Source organism: Bos grunniens, chromosome 1, assembly GCF_055505025.1.
Source record: "Bos grunniens cultivar Pamir isolate PY7600 chromosome 1, Bosgru_T2T1.0, whole genome shotgun sequence".
In the NCBI taxonomy this organism is placed as follows: Eukaryota; Metazoa; Chordata; class Mammalia; order Artiodactyla; family Bovidae; genus Bos; species Bos grunniens.
This window is the reverse complement of record NC_141165.1, coordinates 124,577,807-124,595,596: the sequence shown is the minus strand read 5'-3', so window position 1 is coordinate 124,595,596 and position 17,790 is coordinate 124,577,807. Positions and strand designations below refer to the sequence as shown.

Genomic DNA, 17,790 nt, shown 5'->3' with positions numbered 1-17,790 from the left:
GTGGGCGGGGGTGTCCCCATTGGTTGGGGGGCGGTGTCTGTCCCTGGCCATGGTGGGGGCGGGGCCTCCACCGTGCTGAGCTTGCCCTTGTGTCTGGTGCTCTGTAGAGCTGCCGCCGCCGCTGCTGCTGCCGCTGCCGCCGCCGCCGCTGCTGCAGCCGGAGCATCCGGGAGCAGCCGCCGCCGCCGCTATCGCCTCTAGCGCCGCTTCCACCGCTGCCACCTCCCCTCCCAGGACCCCGAGACACCTCAAGCGCGAGCGGCGGCTGCTGCTTGCTTGCTCCCCTTATTCCCCGCCTTTCCCTTGCGTGACCTACCCACTCCTTACAGCCCTCGTCTGCATCTTCTCCGACACCCCGGCATCCCTGCACCACCTGCTCGGACAGCCCCGGGTGCGTGCCGGGAGGAAGGCAAGCTCCGAACCCGTGCCTGGCAGAAGGACTGTCGCGGCTGCACCACCAGCAAGAGGAGGAGGAAAAGAAACTATTTTGCCCAGCGAAACCTCATTCTGCGGGTGCTTCGCCGTTGCCGCTTCTGCTGCTGCCATCTGATCCGCGTCCGCAGGTTCGAGCACCGCAGCGGCGAGGACCCTAGGTCCGGCGGGCTCCGCGAAGGAGACACCGGCAGAGCCCCGCACTCTGGTGCCCTGCTCACCAGCATCTCTTTGCCCCCCTCGTTCATTCTCAACCCTTTAGAAAAGGGACCATGATTTGGAAACGCAGCGCCGTTCTCCGCTTCTACAGTGTCTGCGGGCTCCTGCTACAAGGTAATCCCCGCCCCGCCGCGGGGAGCATCAACTTCACGCCCATTCCCCATCATCCTCACTCCACCCCATATTTCCACTCTTCCCCTTACAGTCCCCCAGTCCCCGGCGAATTCCACCCCCTCCCCCTACTTCCCGGTGCGGCAGGGGGCAGTGGCAGTTTGCTCCAGCCCCTCAAATCTCTAGCGCTGGCTCAACCGTGCTGTCTCGGTAGTCAGTCCCTTACGGGCACCTTTCGCCTTTTCATTCACCTGAGCTTCCTACATCTCTCACTCTCCATGCTCGCCAGCACTCCCCTCACCCTTCACATACACACTCCCACGCCTTTTGGCTGGCAACTTGTGCCTTCTCTGAACATTCCACCCTCCCACCAACCCCCACCAGCCGCCTCCCACATCACGCTCCCGACCGACCCTCTCCATCTCTTGTCATCTCTTTAACCTCCCCCTCTTCGTGTCGCCTTTATTTTGCCCCTTCTTCCCACCATCAGCATATCCGTGTGCCTTTAAAAAGTGTGTGAGAGCCTGGGAGCGAGCTGCCGAGACGGCGAGAACAGCAGCAGCGGCGGCACCGTGTGCATTGCAATAACATCTCCGGGGGCGGGGAGGTGGGGGGGGGGATGTGTTGTGAGACGTGTCATTCACCTAGGAAGAGAGAAGACTGTCTGAGGTTTAAAAAAAAGAAAAAAGAAAAAAACGAAAGAGAGAGATAAGCAAGGAAGGAAGAAAAAGAACGAAAAAGAGTAAAAGGAAAAAGGAAGAATGAATAAATAAAGCAGGAAATAAAAAGAGAGGGCCAGGGGAAGGGAAGAATTAAAAGACCCAAAGCCACTTTATCAACAAACTGACTTTTTATTATTCAGCCCGTGTGGTTTTCTTTTTCATTTTTTCGAAGCCAAGAAATGTGTGCACCCTGGCAGTTACTTTAGTGCTAAGGGATTTTAGCTTAGATTCCCTACCTTTCCATCCCGCTCTCTGACGCTTCTTTTCCGTAATTAATATCATCCTTTCAGGTGAAATGTAAGAACCCCTGTGACCGCAGCGGAGGGAAACCGCACAAAACACTGTTATTATGCAAATCACTGGGCTTGGATGCAGACTGGCTAGCGAACTGGGGTGCACTTTTCGCCAGATCCTTGCTTTTGGAGGGAGGAGGAGGTTGTGTGCAGTGGGAGGACGATGATGATTATGAAATGCATGGCAATGTATGGAGTAAAAGTGCCTGGGAAGAGCACACTTTGGGTGGTGGTGGAGGCAGAGGCGGCATGCTAGAACTGAGTGGGCAGGGGCTGTAAGGCAGAAGATTGTTGCTTTGAAGAGAGTGGTGTAGGGATGTGGCTTGAATGTGAGATACAGGGAGGATGGATGTGAAATTATGGTCCATATGATTTTTTTTTTAAGATAGATGACTCTTGATTTCTTCATAAATCTTTGCCCACCTTTAACCTCTCTGTCATCATTTGTGTATTTATAGGAGAGATAAGTTGATCAAATGTATTTGTCCCTGGGTAAAAGGAATCTGAAAGTAAGACATATAGAACCACAGGCATACAAAACCCAATCGGCCTTTGGAGGATTTAAATGAGGTCAATGAACCATCTTTCAGCAAGTTCTTGGAATGCATCCTGTTTCCTAGCCTCCTCCAGGATATAGATCAGGACCGTATTTTATTTATGCATATTTATGAATGTGAAAGACGAGATAGTGGGCAGAATTTTCCTGAATTAGCTAACCAAACTTGCAGAGGTATTTCTTGGAATATTTCGGGGTAATTTTGTGTATTTTATGTTTGATGTAAATTTTTGATCTGTCATGTGCCAGAATCCCTGAGAAAAGGCAGACAGCCTGTTCTTCCTGCTTAACGCCGCCTGGTCCCATTCCCCAGCGCCTACACCCCCACCCTCTGGTCCCATTCCTCAGCGCTTACACCCCCACCCTCGCGCAAGTAATCCGGTGGCTGACACATTACTTGGGTTTCTAATCCGTCCTTTAACATCCTCCTAGAGACCCTACTTCACCTCTCAGTAACTTGCATTTCTCAGCTCTGCTGTGTGTGTGTATGTGTGTGTGTGTGTGTGTGTGTGTGCGTCCCGCGCGCGCGCATGAGCGCACCACGCCGGGTAAGGGGAATGTGATGTGGGGAAATCAGTTAATTTGGTGATTGTGATGAACATTCGGCACCACTGGATGTGTTTTCCCTGCCAATCTGTGTATGCTGGCCCCGGCACGTCACTGCACACACTACTGGGCTGGTGCAAGATTATTTATTATAGAGCATGTGGGCAACGGACTGCACTTGGGGGTCGCCTCCTCTCTGCCTTCAACATTTCCCTGTGAATTGTCTATTCAGTGCACTGCAAAATAACTGTCTGCTGGTGCCTCTCTCTCCCTGTCTCTCTCTCTCAGCCTGAAGGAGGATTTACTCTTTCTCTACTCAGAGAGATTCCTTCAGCTGCATTCTTTTTTATTAAGGGCCTGGGTTTCTTTTATTAAGTATGTACACCAAATGTTAAGACAGTGCTGCTTTTCACAGCAGACTGGGGGAGAAGGGTGGAAGGGGTGTGGGTATACCAGAGCAAACGCACCACTGCAGCCAGCAGCAGCACCAGCGGCAGGCCCAAATAAATAAATAAGTGTCCTATCACAGCAACCAGGCAAAGAGAACCAGCTCAAGGATATATGTGTACTTCTGAGCACCTTAGATGGCTGTATTAATACACCAAAGGAGAGAGAGAATAGGATTTAAGGGGGGGCGGGATAAAAAAAAAAACTAGAAGTGGGAGGAGGCACAAAGCCCCACTGGATTGTCTTCTCATGTTTATGGCTGCCTCACATTTATCAAACACTGCTCCACAGACACATCACACTTTGTTGATACTGTCAGTTCCTGCTCAAACAAATTGCTTGTGCCTTCCTTGTCTTGGTCTTGGCTAAAAACGTTGCTTCAGGGTCCAGGTTTATGTTTCTCCCACCACTCTACTGTTTTATTAGGACTTGGTTAGGTTGTAGAATGAAAGCTTGATTTCCTGGACATAGATTAAATATCTAGCAGGTCTTTCCTATGTACAAGGAAGGAGAGGTAGCGGGGGAACTAGTGAGCAACTGATTTTGGCCCGGGGTAGTCTGCTCTGCCTGTTAGTAGTTATGACTTGGCAAATACTGTAGGCAGTCTGTCTACAGCTTCTTATTTTTAGCATTATCAGCACTACAGTGGTTTTATCACTTAAGTCATACTAATCAATGTATTTATCCTTTGTATTTATCCCCTTTCTTGCAGTATGCATCATTTTAGACAGGAAGACTCAATTTAACACATCTTCCCTGTGGTTTCACTGTTTTATATTGTCACCATTTTTTTTTTTTTTTAACTTTTCCTGGGAAGCAAACTCAGTCTTTTGGTTTGTTAATATGTAGAGTGGTAAGTCAGTGGTAAGATTCAAGATAAAATGAATTTTTGTAAAAAAAAGGTTTAAATAGTTCTATTCTACAACATCTACTAGTTCGTCCTCAACAAGTCTTTAGGCAATGAATAGTTAGATAGAAAATAAACATGTTTCTGACCAGAGTATAACTTGGAATGTAGACTACTTAGATAACAAAATTTGATTCAGCATTATGCTATACAGCACCCTTTTTTTTTAAATTTTAATTTTCCTCTATCAGATATAGAGGAAAAAGCTGGGCAAGGGCAAGGGACACATTAGAGAAAAAAAATTTCTTTAGAATGAGGAGTGTAAAAACTTGCCACCTGTAACTAAGACTTCTTCTTGTCTACAGAGTAGATTCAGTTCAGTTGCTGACCCTCTTTGTAGCTGGGCTCCTTTCCATGCCTGAAGCGACACTGGAAAGATGGAGACTCTCTTGTTTAGCACAGGAAACAATCTGAAAAAGGACAAAAAGGAAAGAAGGGCAAAATAGACATGCATAGAGAGATTCTGATTTTGTTGAGAACTTTATTTCCTTGTTCAGTGTTGGTCTTACACAAAAAACACCACTACTAATTTTGGGGTTTTAGGGTTTGTGGATGTGTGTGTTTTACTGTGGGACATTGTAGTAAGTAATTTGTTGTGTGTAAAAAGAAAGATCCTCAAGTTAAAGGTCTGTTCAACATGCATATTACTTGCCTCAGTATGTGTCATGCACCTCCCATTACATTTTTAGAAAACATGTGGTAATGCAAAATATACATACAAACTAAATAAAATACTGATAACTTAATATTTCCTAAAAGCGTGTCTCTCTCGCTTCTTTACTTCTACCTTAGTCATGATGAGCTCATCTTTTATGCTGAATGCAGTTCCTGAGATACAGCTCACTCCTCCCTTTTTTTGATTAACAGTGGAAACTTTGAAAAGTAGGTTTTATACACAAGTCAATGACTATGACTTAAACAAACACTAGACATTTAGTAATTAAGAAAATCTCTTTGCAAATATGAGGAGTTCCTAGACTAATTTAGCATCAAGATATGGAAGCTTATTTTGTTGTTTTTTCCCTTGTGTCTACAACTAGTAGAACTCTGGTAATACAACATGACAAAGGTAAGCATCAACTGAGATAGTCTCTTCCTGCGTTTTCCACAAGAAGATCAAATACGTGAAAAATATTTTTCCCAGACTTAACTAATGAGATAGTCATTTTTCTTAAAGAAAAACTTACTTAAATCACTTAAACAGGAAATAGTTGTGCAATAATGTTGGAAGACATCCTAAGCATGCATTTTAAAATGGCCTGAAATCAACATCAAATGGAAATCAATTTTCTTTTAAAAATAAAGAGTCTATGGGGTATAAAATGATTGAGAGAAGTAAAATTTATCTATTGTGAAGGATTTGGGGTACATTTGTAATATAACATAGACATATCATATTATTGTTTTATTTGATTATGTTGACATGCATTCTATGAGATGTATTGATAGAGAGTCCTTGTTTTAATAGACTTCATTAAACCTTCTTGGCAAAATCGCCCATTATGTAGCAACTGGCTGAGTAGGTGAGGAAGCAGCAAAAAGGGAAGTTACAAATCAAGGAAGTAGAACTCACAAATTGAAGTCAGAAGTCCTTTGTGGAATTGTCAGTTACAGGTTTGTTTACTCTCCTAAAAACAACTCTGCTACCTTGTTTATATTAAGCTTCTTGAGGGCAAGCCCTGAGCTTTACTTATTCTTAATTTAGTAAATGCATAATAAATAGTTTTGGTTTGAATGATAGGTATATCTTAGTTAGGTATGATGTAGTTAAGAGGTATCTTTTCATAACACATCAGCAGTCATACTTTGTTAAATTATATATATATATATATATACACACACACATATATGAGTTAATTTTAACATTTTGTAGGTCTTATTGGTTTAGGAAACAATTTTCCTGCAGAAAATTATCATAGTGATAGCTGTTGATATACATCTTTAAATGAATGTAATTTGATCAGTTGCTCTTTGACATGACGTTTCCCTACCCATTTTTTTCTTTTCCATAATTAAAAAAATCAAGATATTTGCATAAGATCACAAACTCAATTCATGAGGGGGGAAAAAAAGAGAAGACATGATTTAAATTTACTGATTTAACCTAAAATATTTAAAAGGACAAGTTCATTACCAACATTTTATTTGAAAATGTCAAACGTTTTTGGAGTGTAGTTCTGTAGTATCAAAAAACTACATCTTCTGCAAATTCCTTGTGTAAAGAGGTGGGTGAGGATTAACCTAGAGCTGTGGCAGCTGAAGCCCCCTGCTGTGTGATGATGCAAATGGCATCTCAGGCCTAATGTGCTCTGCAGCGGCAGGCAGAACGCATGCAGGAAAGCAGTCATGTGGCGTGACTGAAATAGGAAGTCTTTTCATATTTCATAGCTTGTAGTGGACATGAACCATGCTTCAACTCTTCATGACCAGAAATAATCCAAAGAGTATTTCTAATCACTTGAGCTCATGGCAAAGCTAAAGAGAGAATATATAATTTGTTTAGACATTAATGTAATAAATAAATCCTAACAAAATTATCAACATTTTCATCAAATGAATTGTGCAAACTTGGAAATTATCTTGCAAACTATCAGGACCACAGTTCAATTTAATGAAAATTAATAGCAAAGTTAAAATAGAATTCTTATGCATTCTAAGGCTTCTAAGAATTCTAATTCTTATGCAGTTATTTACATGTGTTGGACCTAATGAATGTTGAGCTGGCAAATACTGTTATCTTTCTCTTCCTTTAGCGAGTAAGGAGTTAGTTGCTTTTTTTTTTCCTTATTAGAGCATTTCCTGTTAGGGGAGAATACAGTAGTCTTAAAAGAAATAGGAATTAATTGTTCAATGTATGTTTTTACCATTTATTTAGTGCCATAGATTGGAATTTTTGTTAACATCAAACCAGTAGAGAATATCTCCTTTCTAAAAAATTTTATGTATCACACAGGCAAAGCATCAAATATGTTCCTTAATAAAAGCAAGAGTTGTGGGGCAATTATTATGGGCAGACTATAAAAGAAGCCTATCAGATGACAATAACTAGTGTAGCATTGTTTATCTTGATTCCATTTGCTATCAAAATAATTGAGCATATTATGCATATTGATTTTCATCCTAGAAATGAGTCCAATTGGTCCTGTTTATGTGTTCAGTGAGTTTCTTTAGATGATATGAAATAGTTTTATCTTAGTAATATGTAATACATATATATATATATGTTAGGAAACTATTCTGTTTAATTAGGTATGAGTTAAATATTAATGCCAAAATCAGAGATGTAATTATTGAGAAAGGAAATATTCCTCAATCATTTATCTCTATATATGCACATATGTACAAGCCTAAAATGTACAGTTATTTTTAGGTCTGAAGAACATCTTTATAATTTTGCGTGTAATTAGAGTTTGGAGCACTCAGGGATGAAGTGTGAGGAAAAAGGAAAAGTTTATTTTGTTTTTGATTATTTAACCTTATTTCTGAAGGTTAAAAAAGGTATTTTTTGAATTCATTTTTTTAGGCTGCAGCAGTGATTAACTTTTCCACTTAAAAACACACGCGCAAGGTTTACAGTTTCTGAATTTGCAATAGAGCTGAGCATTTATTCTGGATCTTCTTTGTGTTTGAGAAACTGAGTGATGAGAACCTACTGCTACCTGAATAGAGAGGCAGGGCTGAGGTTGTAAGGAGATCTGCCTTGGAAAGAGCTGGCCATTAATTATTCACATTCTATTTCAGAAGTCTTTGAAGTAAATATTAAGACAGTTATTATTAAGCATTGGGGATTACTCTTTCTGAGTCAGCAAATCGTTTTCATTTGAATATTGAAATTATCTTTCAGCCATTTGAATGCTGACGGGGATGCCCCTGTTTAGCCACAGTTAAGCAGTTATTCTAGGGGTTACACACTGACGTCACTAGGGATTGTTTAGAAAACAAGAATAAGCATTTATTTGCTTTGAGGAACAAAAAAACTTAAAGCTAAGTGTAATCATATAGTGCAAATAACTACACATACAGATATAAAAGTCATTTTATAGGCTAAAGAACCCCCCTAGTTTTATAGATTTGATGATGGTTTATTAATGGTAACGGTGCATTGTTTATCTAAAGTCATCTTTGAGAACCGAGTTAAGAAAGCACCTTTCCTGAGAAAGATGTGCTGCCGACTGCTAAGTGTATAACTGTTATATTGATTCAGTGTAATTTATAAAGCCAATTAATTTGTTCTTGTAAGGGAATATTTTGTTTCTTTGCTAAAATTGTTTGCCTTTAAAGATGCAAGTGCCTCCCTTAATGCTTACTCAAACATCAAAGCCTAAAATTTATGGTGCGTAAAATATGTTTCTACTTTTGTAATAAATTCATATTTTACGTTAGATTGTCCTATATCGCCCCAGGAGAAAATGTCCTGACACCTTTACCTTCCGTTCCTTCTTATACTTTATATGTCTTCTGCTTTTAATTTTAAGTAGTAGACAGGCTGCAATGAGGGATGATTAGAATATTTGTATTTAAAAGCAAATAAAATGCACAGTAAGCTTCTGATTTGTCATTCCCTTATTGCAATCTATATTTTATGGACCGAAGTCTGAATAGTAACTCAGCTTCCTTTACACTCTCTAGGAATATAATATACCCCACTCTGCACTGTTCTATCAACCTGAAAGACCCATTAAAATAAATTCACAGGGAGTGAAAAACAGTTAAAAGGAATCTTACCAAACCTATGTACTGAATACATCCAGATTGGGTGTTTTTTCTTTCAACCTCCAAGGCTTGTATCCCAGTGTTTTAGCAAAGATAAAACACATACAATGTGCTTTTAGTTGTTTTTGTTATTGTTATTATTGCATTTTGTGAGCATTCAACCTCCTTAGTCTCATAATAAAAATGGCAAAAAGAGAAGGGAAGGAATGTGAGTCAGCCAGCCAAACACACAGAAACGCCTGGCAAAGCCGACTAAATTAGCATATGCTAGGCTGAGTATTTCCCTCTGTTGTTACATAACCCTTTTCTAATAGGAAATCACTTCTCCTACTTAACCCTTTCAGGAGGTTTGGAATTTACCCACTGTTACATTTTTATTTTGCTTCATTTATTTTCTCAAAAATTATGTAAATCATCTATTGAAGGGCTTTTATGCCAAATTCTTCTCCCCCACCCTTCAGTCTTTCTGTATACAAATGTTCCATTCTGTGCCCAACTTCAGGATTCAAGAATCAACTTTTCTATAGCCTTCACTGAGAGGATCTAATTAGCATTTTAGGCTCTCTTTACTCATGTGCAGCTTTCTTTAGAAAATGTATTAGTTCTATGAGGTTTCCCTAAGGATTCATAATACTCTAGTTTGTTACATGTACTGTGATATTCACTGTGCCTTAATTATGCGTGTGTCCTCATTTCAAAGCCTTTTCAGGGATCATGTGGATAGAACAGGGGTCTGGCTGTAAGTTCACTGTCATGTATTAATGTGTAGGTGGTATTCAGAGAAGGATGTTTCTGAAGGCAATCTTATATCTATGACTCTAGCATAGCAAGCAGTTACTCACATTTCTACACTTAAACTAGTTACTCTGCCAAGGCAGAATGAGATTCACCATTGTAATACAGAATACAGTGTCTGTTATTTCTAAATAGTTCTTTGCTTTGGGATTGAAAAAAAAAAAAAAATAATGAGTGAAAATGTGTATCCCTTATCCCGAATAGGAATTGTTCCCTTTCACTCTCCCAAATAAAAAGAAGAATCAGAAATTGTTCCTAAATCAATACTCTATTCCCTAACTAGCCCATTAACACATCTTGCTATGGTGGGATCTCGAAGTTATACTGTTTATTATTTGAGGCTATAGATTTTTAGATAGTATTGATAGTCTGCAATCTTCATGGGCTGCTAAATGTCAGTGCATTGGCAAATTTGAGACATATTTTCACTTTTTGATTTGGATGCAGTGTGGAGAACTGTGAAAATATATAGGAATGTTGAATGAGAGAGAAGGAGAAAGAGGAAAATATGTATATATTGAGACTACATTTGTGGAGGGATAGCTACAATAATTTGCCCATTTTAGTACATGTCACCATTTATAAGGAGGACATTTTCCTACATTGCATGAATTTAAAAGTTTACTTATCTTAATTGTACCCCTTGATTTGCTTGTATTTGTGTGTTATATATAATCAGAAAATTTAAGTTTAACTTGTAAATGTAACCATTCTTTCTTTTTTCTGATCATTACAGTATAAAAGCATTTTATGAGTTAATATACTAACAATTTTAACCAATTTTTGTTTCATTATTTTACACAACTGAATTATTTTCTATACCATATTATTATTAATGGTAGCTAAAAATGCTAATATTCAGGAACACATAGGAGTTTTTTTCATGGGAATTTTGGACCAGAATCTGATGTGTTTTAGTAGACAAAAGATTACCATCTGCCCTTTATTGAATATTTTAAGCATTTATGTTTTCTTAGTTTATGAGAGAACTAAGCACTTTATTTTGTCTATGTTATGATCTGTATAACCCCTACATGGATTTTTCTTATAGCATTTTGAATGTCTCCTCTAGTGGACTATAAGCCCCTAGAGTACTAGGTTTTAGTCTTCATTTTATTTCAGGTGCCTAATCGAATGTTTGGCCTGTGTCTTTTTTTAATGTTTTCATTTCACTGATTGATTAGTTCTCTTCCAGTCTATTTAATCTTGACGCATCTTTTTAATTGGTTCCAAATAATATTTAAGTACTTATAATTGCCAAAATGCCAATACAGTATTCTGAATAGAATAAATATTTGCAATCAATTTTCATTTTAAACTACAGGAAGAAGAAAAAAAAGGATACCAAGAAATATCATGCTTAATAATGACATACTTCACAAAAAATGTAGAATCACTCCTTTCAGTTAAGGTAGTCACTTCAAATTTGCCCTGAAAACATTTGAATCATGGCTTTGAACTCCCTGATTTCTCTGGGCAATGTAACCTCTTGTCTTTTTTTTACAATTCCTGGCCCCTAAAATATTCCTGATGGTGACTTTGGGTAAATATGAAGTCAGATCATCTTATTGTTCTATTTAGAGTAGCTAGTATTTCTGGATAAATGTATAAACAAAGAGGAATTACAGACTGACCTTGATCTGCCAGATTATCAGTGAGGACTGACCTGCTTTTATTATTGCCAAGCTGTAGTGTAAAGGTGCTCTGAGTAGTCCTACAGATTCAGGGTATATTTTTCTCAGTTTAACTCAGGGAGATTCCATTCATTTTATTTAAAAGGGCTTTTAAATAAATTATATATATATACACAAAATGCTTAGCCATAATTCTACAGTTGAGGACACATGTTTGCTGTGGTTGAATTTGATTTAGTTTTCTTTTTACATTTTGAAGACAGTGGGAGGTAAAATGGAAATATTTCCTACTTTTTTTAAGAGAATTTAAATATAGTTACTAGTGCTGAACTCCAGGGGTGAAAAGACTTTCTTCAATTTGTAGTGATTCTATTTCCACATAAAGTGTTTTAAGAATGCTTTTTTGAAAATGTCCCAGAGAAATGTAGTTTTTCTTAAAAGTTACATAGTTCTTTCAAATTTAAAAAATCAATTTTACCCATTGTCTTTTGGATTTTTGACTATTTCCTGACTCTTGGCATTCAAAAGAAAGTTAAGTAGGCTGTCTTAAGATTCATTTGAAGCCAAATCAATTCATGTAGAAATAAACATTCAGTTAACAGATATTCAAAGTAGATTAAACTATCTCAATTCATTGAGGGCTGCTGCCACTTTATAAAGTTAATTTTAAGAATTATATTCTTGCATAGCTTCTGTATCTAAAATCTTGCTTTATATGGAGATGTGTCAGTATGATGTAGCAGTCAGGCAAGGATAACTTCATCTTTAATGTGGCTTTTGTTCAGCCCCTGATGATCCACTTTTCAGAGCCTAGTGACAAAAAGGGAAGATAGTCAAACTTTGTTGACTCTGTCACTGTTTTTATAAAAAATTATTTTAATATGTTACTGAATTTTATTCATTATATTGAGATATTCCTATAAATCTATGATTAGAAGTCACATATTTTAATTTTTTATGTGTAACTATATAGTATCTGAAACACTGGAAATGTATGGAATTATCATACCTTTATATATCTCAGCATTTTTGTCATAATGACCCACTCAGAAATTGAATTTTCAATTTGATATAAGGGAAGTACCTTTGTCACTTTAAATGCTAAAGCATTTCAGATCAACATTCTTGTGTAGGGTCACCAAATTTGGAACAACTTCCATAATATTCACCAAAATGGTATTGTACTAAAGTGCATTGTCTTTATATAAAAATATTTTATGATAACTAGCATGAATAATAAGTTGTGTGTTCTATAATATTTATGAATGCATTTTTAAAGGTCAAGAAACATTTATAGAGGATAGTTTCTTGTCCACTGGCTTGTTTTATATATATAAATATATATAATATATATTTATATATTATGTATGTAATATAGAAATGCTGTGAGTGAAGTAAAACTAATGGTATTGTGAATTTTAATTCTCTGTATCCTTTCACTTCTGTGTAATAGCTAAGGTAAAGATATTGGTAGAGGGATAAGTTCATAATTTTTTAGAGGTCTGATAGAGGACATTGAAGTCAAATTTACTTTAAATTTTTGTTTTGCTTTACCTAATTTTATTGACTGTTCAGATACAGACTACCAACAAGGCAAAACAGGTTATCTTTGAAGGAAGTGATAGTGTTTTATAATATGTCAACCATGTTTGACAGTTGGGTACAGATAGATTGGAAAGACTGATAATTTTTTTTATCATTTTATCATGCTCATACTATAAAATAGAGTAAACATGATTTGGCATTAGGAATCTTTCCTTCTGAGAGCTTCTCATCATCTTGGTGTACAGAGATGGAGAATGGGAGCGATTTGGTGATAGAGGCAATAATGGATACCCATAATCCTTGAGTGGAATATCATCAACTGCCATATTAAAATACATTTAGTGTGGGAGTGGGAGTGATGTTAGCCTGGTGAATGTCTTTTATTTTGTAGTGAAAGTCCAGAGATACCCCTGGACTAACTTTAGACTTTGATTTTTGCAAGTGCCCTACAGCATCAAGATGTAATGGTAGGAATCAAGGGACCAAAGTTCTTATCAAAGCCATGCCACCATTTTGAAGATGAGTAAGATACTTCTCTGGCAGCTCAATTTTTTCATCTGTGGATTGAGAGATTGGAACCAAATCTGTTCTTCGGCACTATGTTGTATAGGATCTTAAGGATGATGACACACTGAAAAAAATGGTGTTTTCTTTTTGACTTTCCACCTAAAGATCTTTTAAAATGCAGTCAGTATAACATGAAATGTGTGCTCTTAAAATACCTTTTACTAAAATTTATTTTTAATAGCTACTCAAGCATTATTCAGTATTTTATGTTTTTACACATTAAGAGACTGTTATTCTGATGCATGTGTCTGTATAAATTTCAGAACTTTTTTTTCCCCTAGGTCAGTGAGTTTTATAAGTTAATTTTGTGGCCATCAGCCTGAATTTGGGCCACACATTTATTTTTTAATGAAATTACATCCGTAAATCAGTTTTGAAAATTAGTAAACTGTTGATATATTAGTCATTTTTATTGGGGAGTGGATTGAATTAAGTTTTAATTTTGAGTTCAGTTTTGTTTTTCTGTGCATTTAATTTACATGTATGTAAAAATTTCTACAATCATATTGTTTTTCATAGCCACTGGTTTTCTTAAACATAACATTCATTTATTGATTCGTTTTTCAACAAATATGTACTTGAAGTCAGTGTTGTAAACGTTGGATATACAAGTAGACAAGATAGAAATAGTTTCTAACTTTACGGAGCCTATACTCTAGTGACTGAGACACAGAATAAACAAATCAAAATATTATAATGCCTTAATTCTTTTTTTTCTGAAATAAAAAAAATATTTTTATGCTAATATCTTTTCCACAGCAACAAAATGCAGATATATCAATGAGGATATGAAATCACTGGCTTATCAACAATATTATAAACCTCACTGGGCTTTTAACATTTTTACTTAAGGTTGGATTAAACAGCTCTCATTTCCTTCAGTCGTTTATCCTGAAAACATTCTCAGTATGATGCCGTTTCTTTCTTTATTAATACAAGTTGAAAGAAGCTGACAAGTGAACAAGAAATATTTAAGCACACTCTATTCTAACTGATTTGTTCAAGAGGATGATTCATTTAATTTCATAAAGGATCAGTGGGCCAGAACTGTAGATGACCAGGTCAGCGGAGGGAATGTAGGGGAGAAGAGGTCTGTGAGAAGGATCTATGTAACAAGCAACAATATTTAGTTTTTTAGAGCTGAAGTTCTGCTTGAGCAATTCTGATGTTACCAGCAACAGTCATTTAAAGAGCTGCTGATGCCTCAGGGAAAACATTTTTAAAGTGTCCTATCTAGAAACAATGTTCCTTGTACTGTGTCATATATATTAAAACTCCGTCCCTTGCTTATATTACAGTACATCGTGCCTGATTAAAACCTGTACTACTGTAATGTGGCTTCTTGAGAGTGCCGATTAAATGTCGCTCCTGAAATATTTCCTCCTGCTGAATCTCTCTGAATATGATTGAAATATTAATCACTTGGTAAACAAAGCTCATGAATGGATAGGATACAATTAAATGTTTTTAATAAAGTGAATTTCATGCAATTATTTTAAGTGTCATAGAGAAAATGCAAAATCATACAAACAGGCTACAAATATTCTTGATGTCTTTATATTGCTTTCTTTAATATTTAACTTTGACTGATGGCTTCAATATGCAAATTATGTCATATTTCTAAGAGATTGTATGGTATTTTTGGATAGTGTCACTCACTAGCCAGTAGGATCCCTGGAGTAGGTGATATGTATCTTGTAATAGATAAGATTAAAAAACTGATATATACTCTGGAAATCATAATGATGGTGGTTTAGCCTGTATAGTGCTGTATTTAGTGATTTGTTTTTTTGGATTTCACTCAACCGTACATCGCACAGACAGAAAAACCTCAGCTTAACTATTATCTTTAATTTTGCTTTCTTTATATTTTAAAGGAAACTTTAAAATTAAAGCAATTCAAGTAAATGCTTTGTTGCAGGTAATGATTTGCAAGAGTGTAGTTGTATAGAAAATGATTTATTTTGAAAGTATATTCAATTTTTCAAAGTAAATCAGAGAGGCATACATATTTGGAACTTTTCTAGAGGGAACTAGGTGGTGCTGTTCTGTCATCTTTGTGTCTTAGTGACTTCTTTGATTCTTTTCTCAGTTCATTAAACACTTTTGTACAATAGGTAAGGTATAGTTTTGGTCTATAGTGGCCTTATTTTTGTTAACCAATGAAGTTTATATTGATCTTGAATCTTTTCTTTTCAGCAGTATTTTTGTACAGCAGATAAAAACTTTCTTCGTAAGCAGTAAGCTATAGCACAGTTTAAAATGTCTTTTTTATTTCTTCATCATTTAAATTATTATATATAATTCTGAGATCTTCAAATATTTATATTATTATGTGTTTTTAAATTCTTTGGCTATTTTACTTGTAAAAATACTTATGATTGGTTTAATCAAAATTTAAAGTGGTGGAATTTTTGTGCAAAGTTGATTTAATATAAAAATGTCACAAAATGCATAAGCTCAAGGCAAACTTAATTGTATTTTTGAAATACTAAAAAAAAAAAAATCAACTAAAACTTTAAACAAAGAAAAGTAAAACTTTCCCTTGAAAATAAATTGGTTGCTTACTTTACTTACATATAAGAAAAGTAACCTCAATTAGGCCATCAGTTAATCTTTTCTTGTTTCTAGATATTAAGTTAATTTTGTCTTATGATCTTGGTGGTACTTGATAGTCCAAATAAGTCTCTTATTTCAGGCTAAATAACAACAAATAAAGTTACTCCACTGTTCATGTATTTTTGGTATACTGGTATTTTGGGGGTATATTTTCTTAGTAAGAATTTTGACTTCTGGATACCCTTAGGCTTAGAGAATCAGATATGAGAAAACTTTAAAAGGGTTGCAGCTTTTTCCAACAAAAATCATCCTGTAAGTTGTGTTTCTTAATTTTTTAATACCTTTAGATAAGAGTGTATCGTGTAATTTATTTTCTAATATAAATCTGGACATAAAATAAGGATGAAGTACTTCAAGAGTTCTACCCATATGTTTTCTTGTAGACTCATAGTTCTATCATTTTGAATGGGGACAAAAATGACTTATGTTCTTTTTTTCCTGACATAATAAACCCTCCTTACTATTTTTATCATAAGATGTTCAAGATTTATCTTTAGTAGAAAAGTGAATGTTATATAGACAACTCTTCGTGTTTTCTGTTCTCTCTGAAATCTTTTATCTTTAGAAGACAGAATCAATGTGGAATTTCAGAATGGGTCCATGGCATGTCGTCTTACAGTGCAGAGAGATAATCTCTGAGATGAACATCTGCTAGGCTAATAAACCTAAGTGAAAGTGCTGCTATACTTCTGTGCTCATGTCTGGTCTCCTGGAATAAAATGAAAGTCACAAGTATTAAGATGGATACCAGTGGCTAATCATTTGTCAAATAAGAGTTCAGATTGGGAAAGCTGCATAAAGGAATTGAGATTATTCATTCACAAGAATACCTTCATTTTATATCAAATGAAAAACTTCCTAAGAAGGATTAGGTAACTCCCATTTTATACTGCCATAAGCTTAATTGTGAAGAAAACGAATAGTAAATAAACACTTTGGGATTAGATAAAAAATCAGTATTTTTGTCTTGGGTGTCAATTTTTTATATTGCAAAAATATTTTCTAACTTTTAGATGATGTCATTATGAGAGTAAATCTTGGATTAGATAAAGAAATTGTGAAAGTTATTCATAGATTTGCCATATCTGCTTGCTCAATAATATAGTTTATAATTTCTACTTTTTGAAAGTTGACATTTTGACAGCAATACTAATAATAAAATACTTAACTTTAATATATTAAATGCCAGATTTATCTTTCGAAAAGTTAAACAGCACTGTCACTGGACCAGTCCTTTGTAGATAGCCTATTTCTAAAAAAAAAAAAAAAATACACCATATGTTAAATAAAGCATGGTATTTGGTGAAACATATTTAAATCACAAAGTGAGTATATTTTAAGCTTATTTTTCCTCCCAGGATACAGAAAGTGTGCAGATTATTTCATTTCTTAAATGTCAAAAATACAAAACCCTATATTGTAACTCTGTAATCGCTTACTGCTTTAGAGGTAAATTGGAAAGAAGAGACTAAAACACATCTCTGGCAATATACTATTTTCTTGGACTTAGGCTCCAGAATTAGCACCAAAAATATTGTACACATTTTTCGTAATTTATTCTGGTTATTTATTTATTTATTAGAGATCTAGCATTAGAATAAGAAGAGGCTTTCTTCACAATTATTTTTGATGAAGATTAATCTCAGGCAATGTAGCATAAGCCATTGACTGTTAGTAATCAGTG

General features: G+C 36.1%; 1 protein-coding gene across 2 annotated transcripts in view; it reads left to right on the top strand.

Moving 5' to 3' along the window:
• The first annotated feature begins 433 nt into the window (after window positions 1–433).
• CADM2 (cell adhesion molecule 2) overlaps window positions 434–17,790 on the top strand; it is a 1,267,951-nt gene continuing 1,250,594 nt past the window's right edge. Inside the window, exons 1-2 of one of the 2 annotated variants that reach the window (XM_086321892.1) lie at window positions 434–563; window positions 695–765. In XM_086321892.1, the coding sequence (XP_086178018.1) occupies window positions 705–765 (61 nt within the window). In that variant the 5' untranslated portion in view covers window positions 434–563; window positions 695–704. Of the gene's footprint in view, window positions 564–641; window positions 766–17,790 lie in introns of those variants that run through there. The other variant, XM_086321883.1, reaches the window with a different exon arrangement.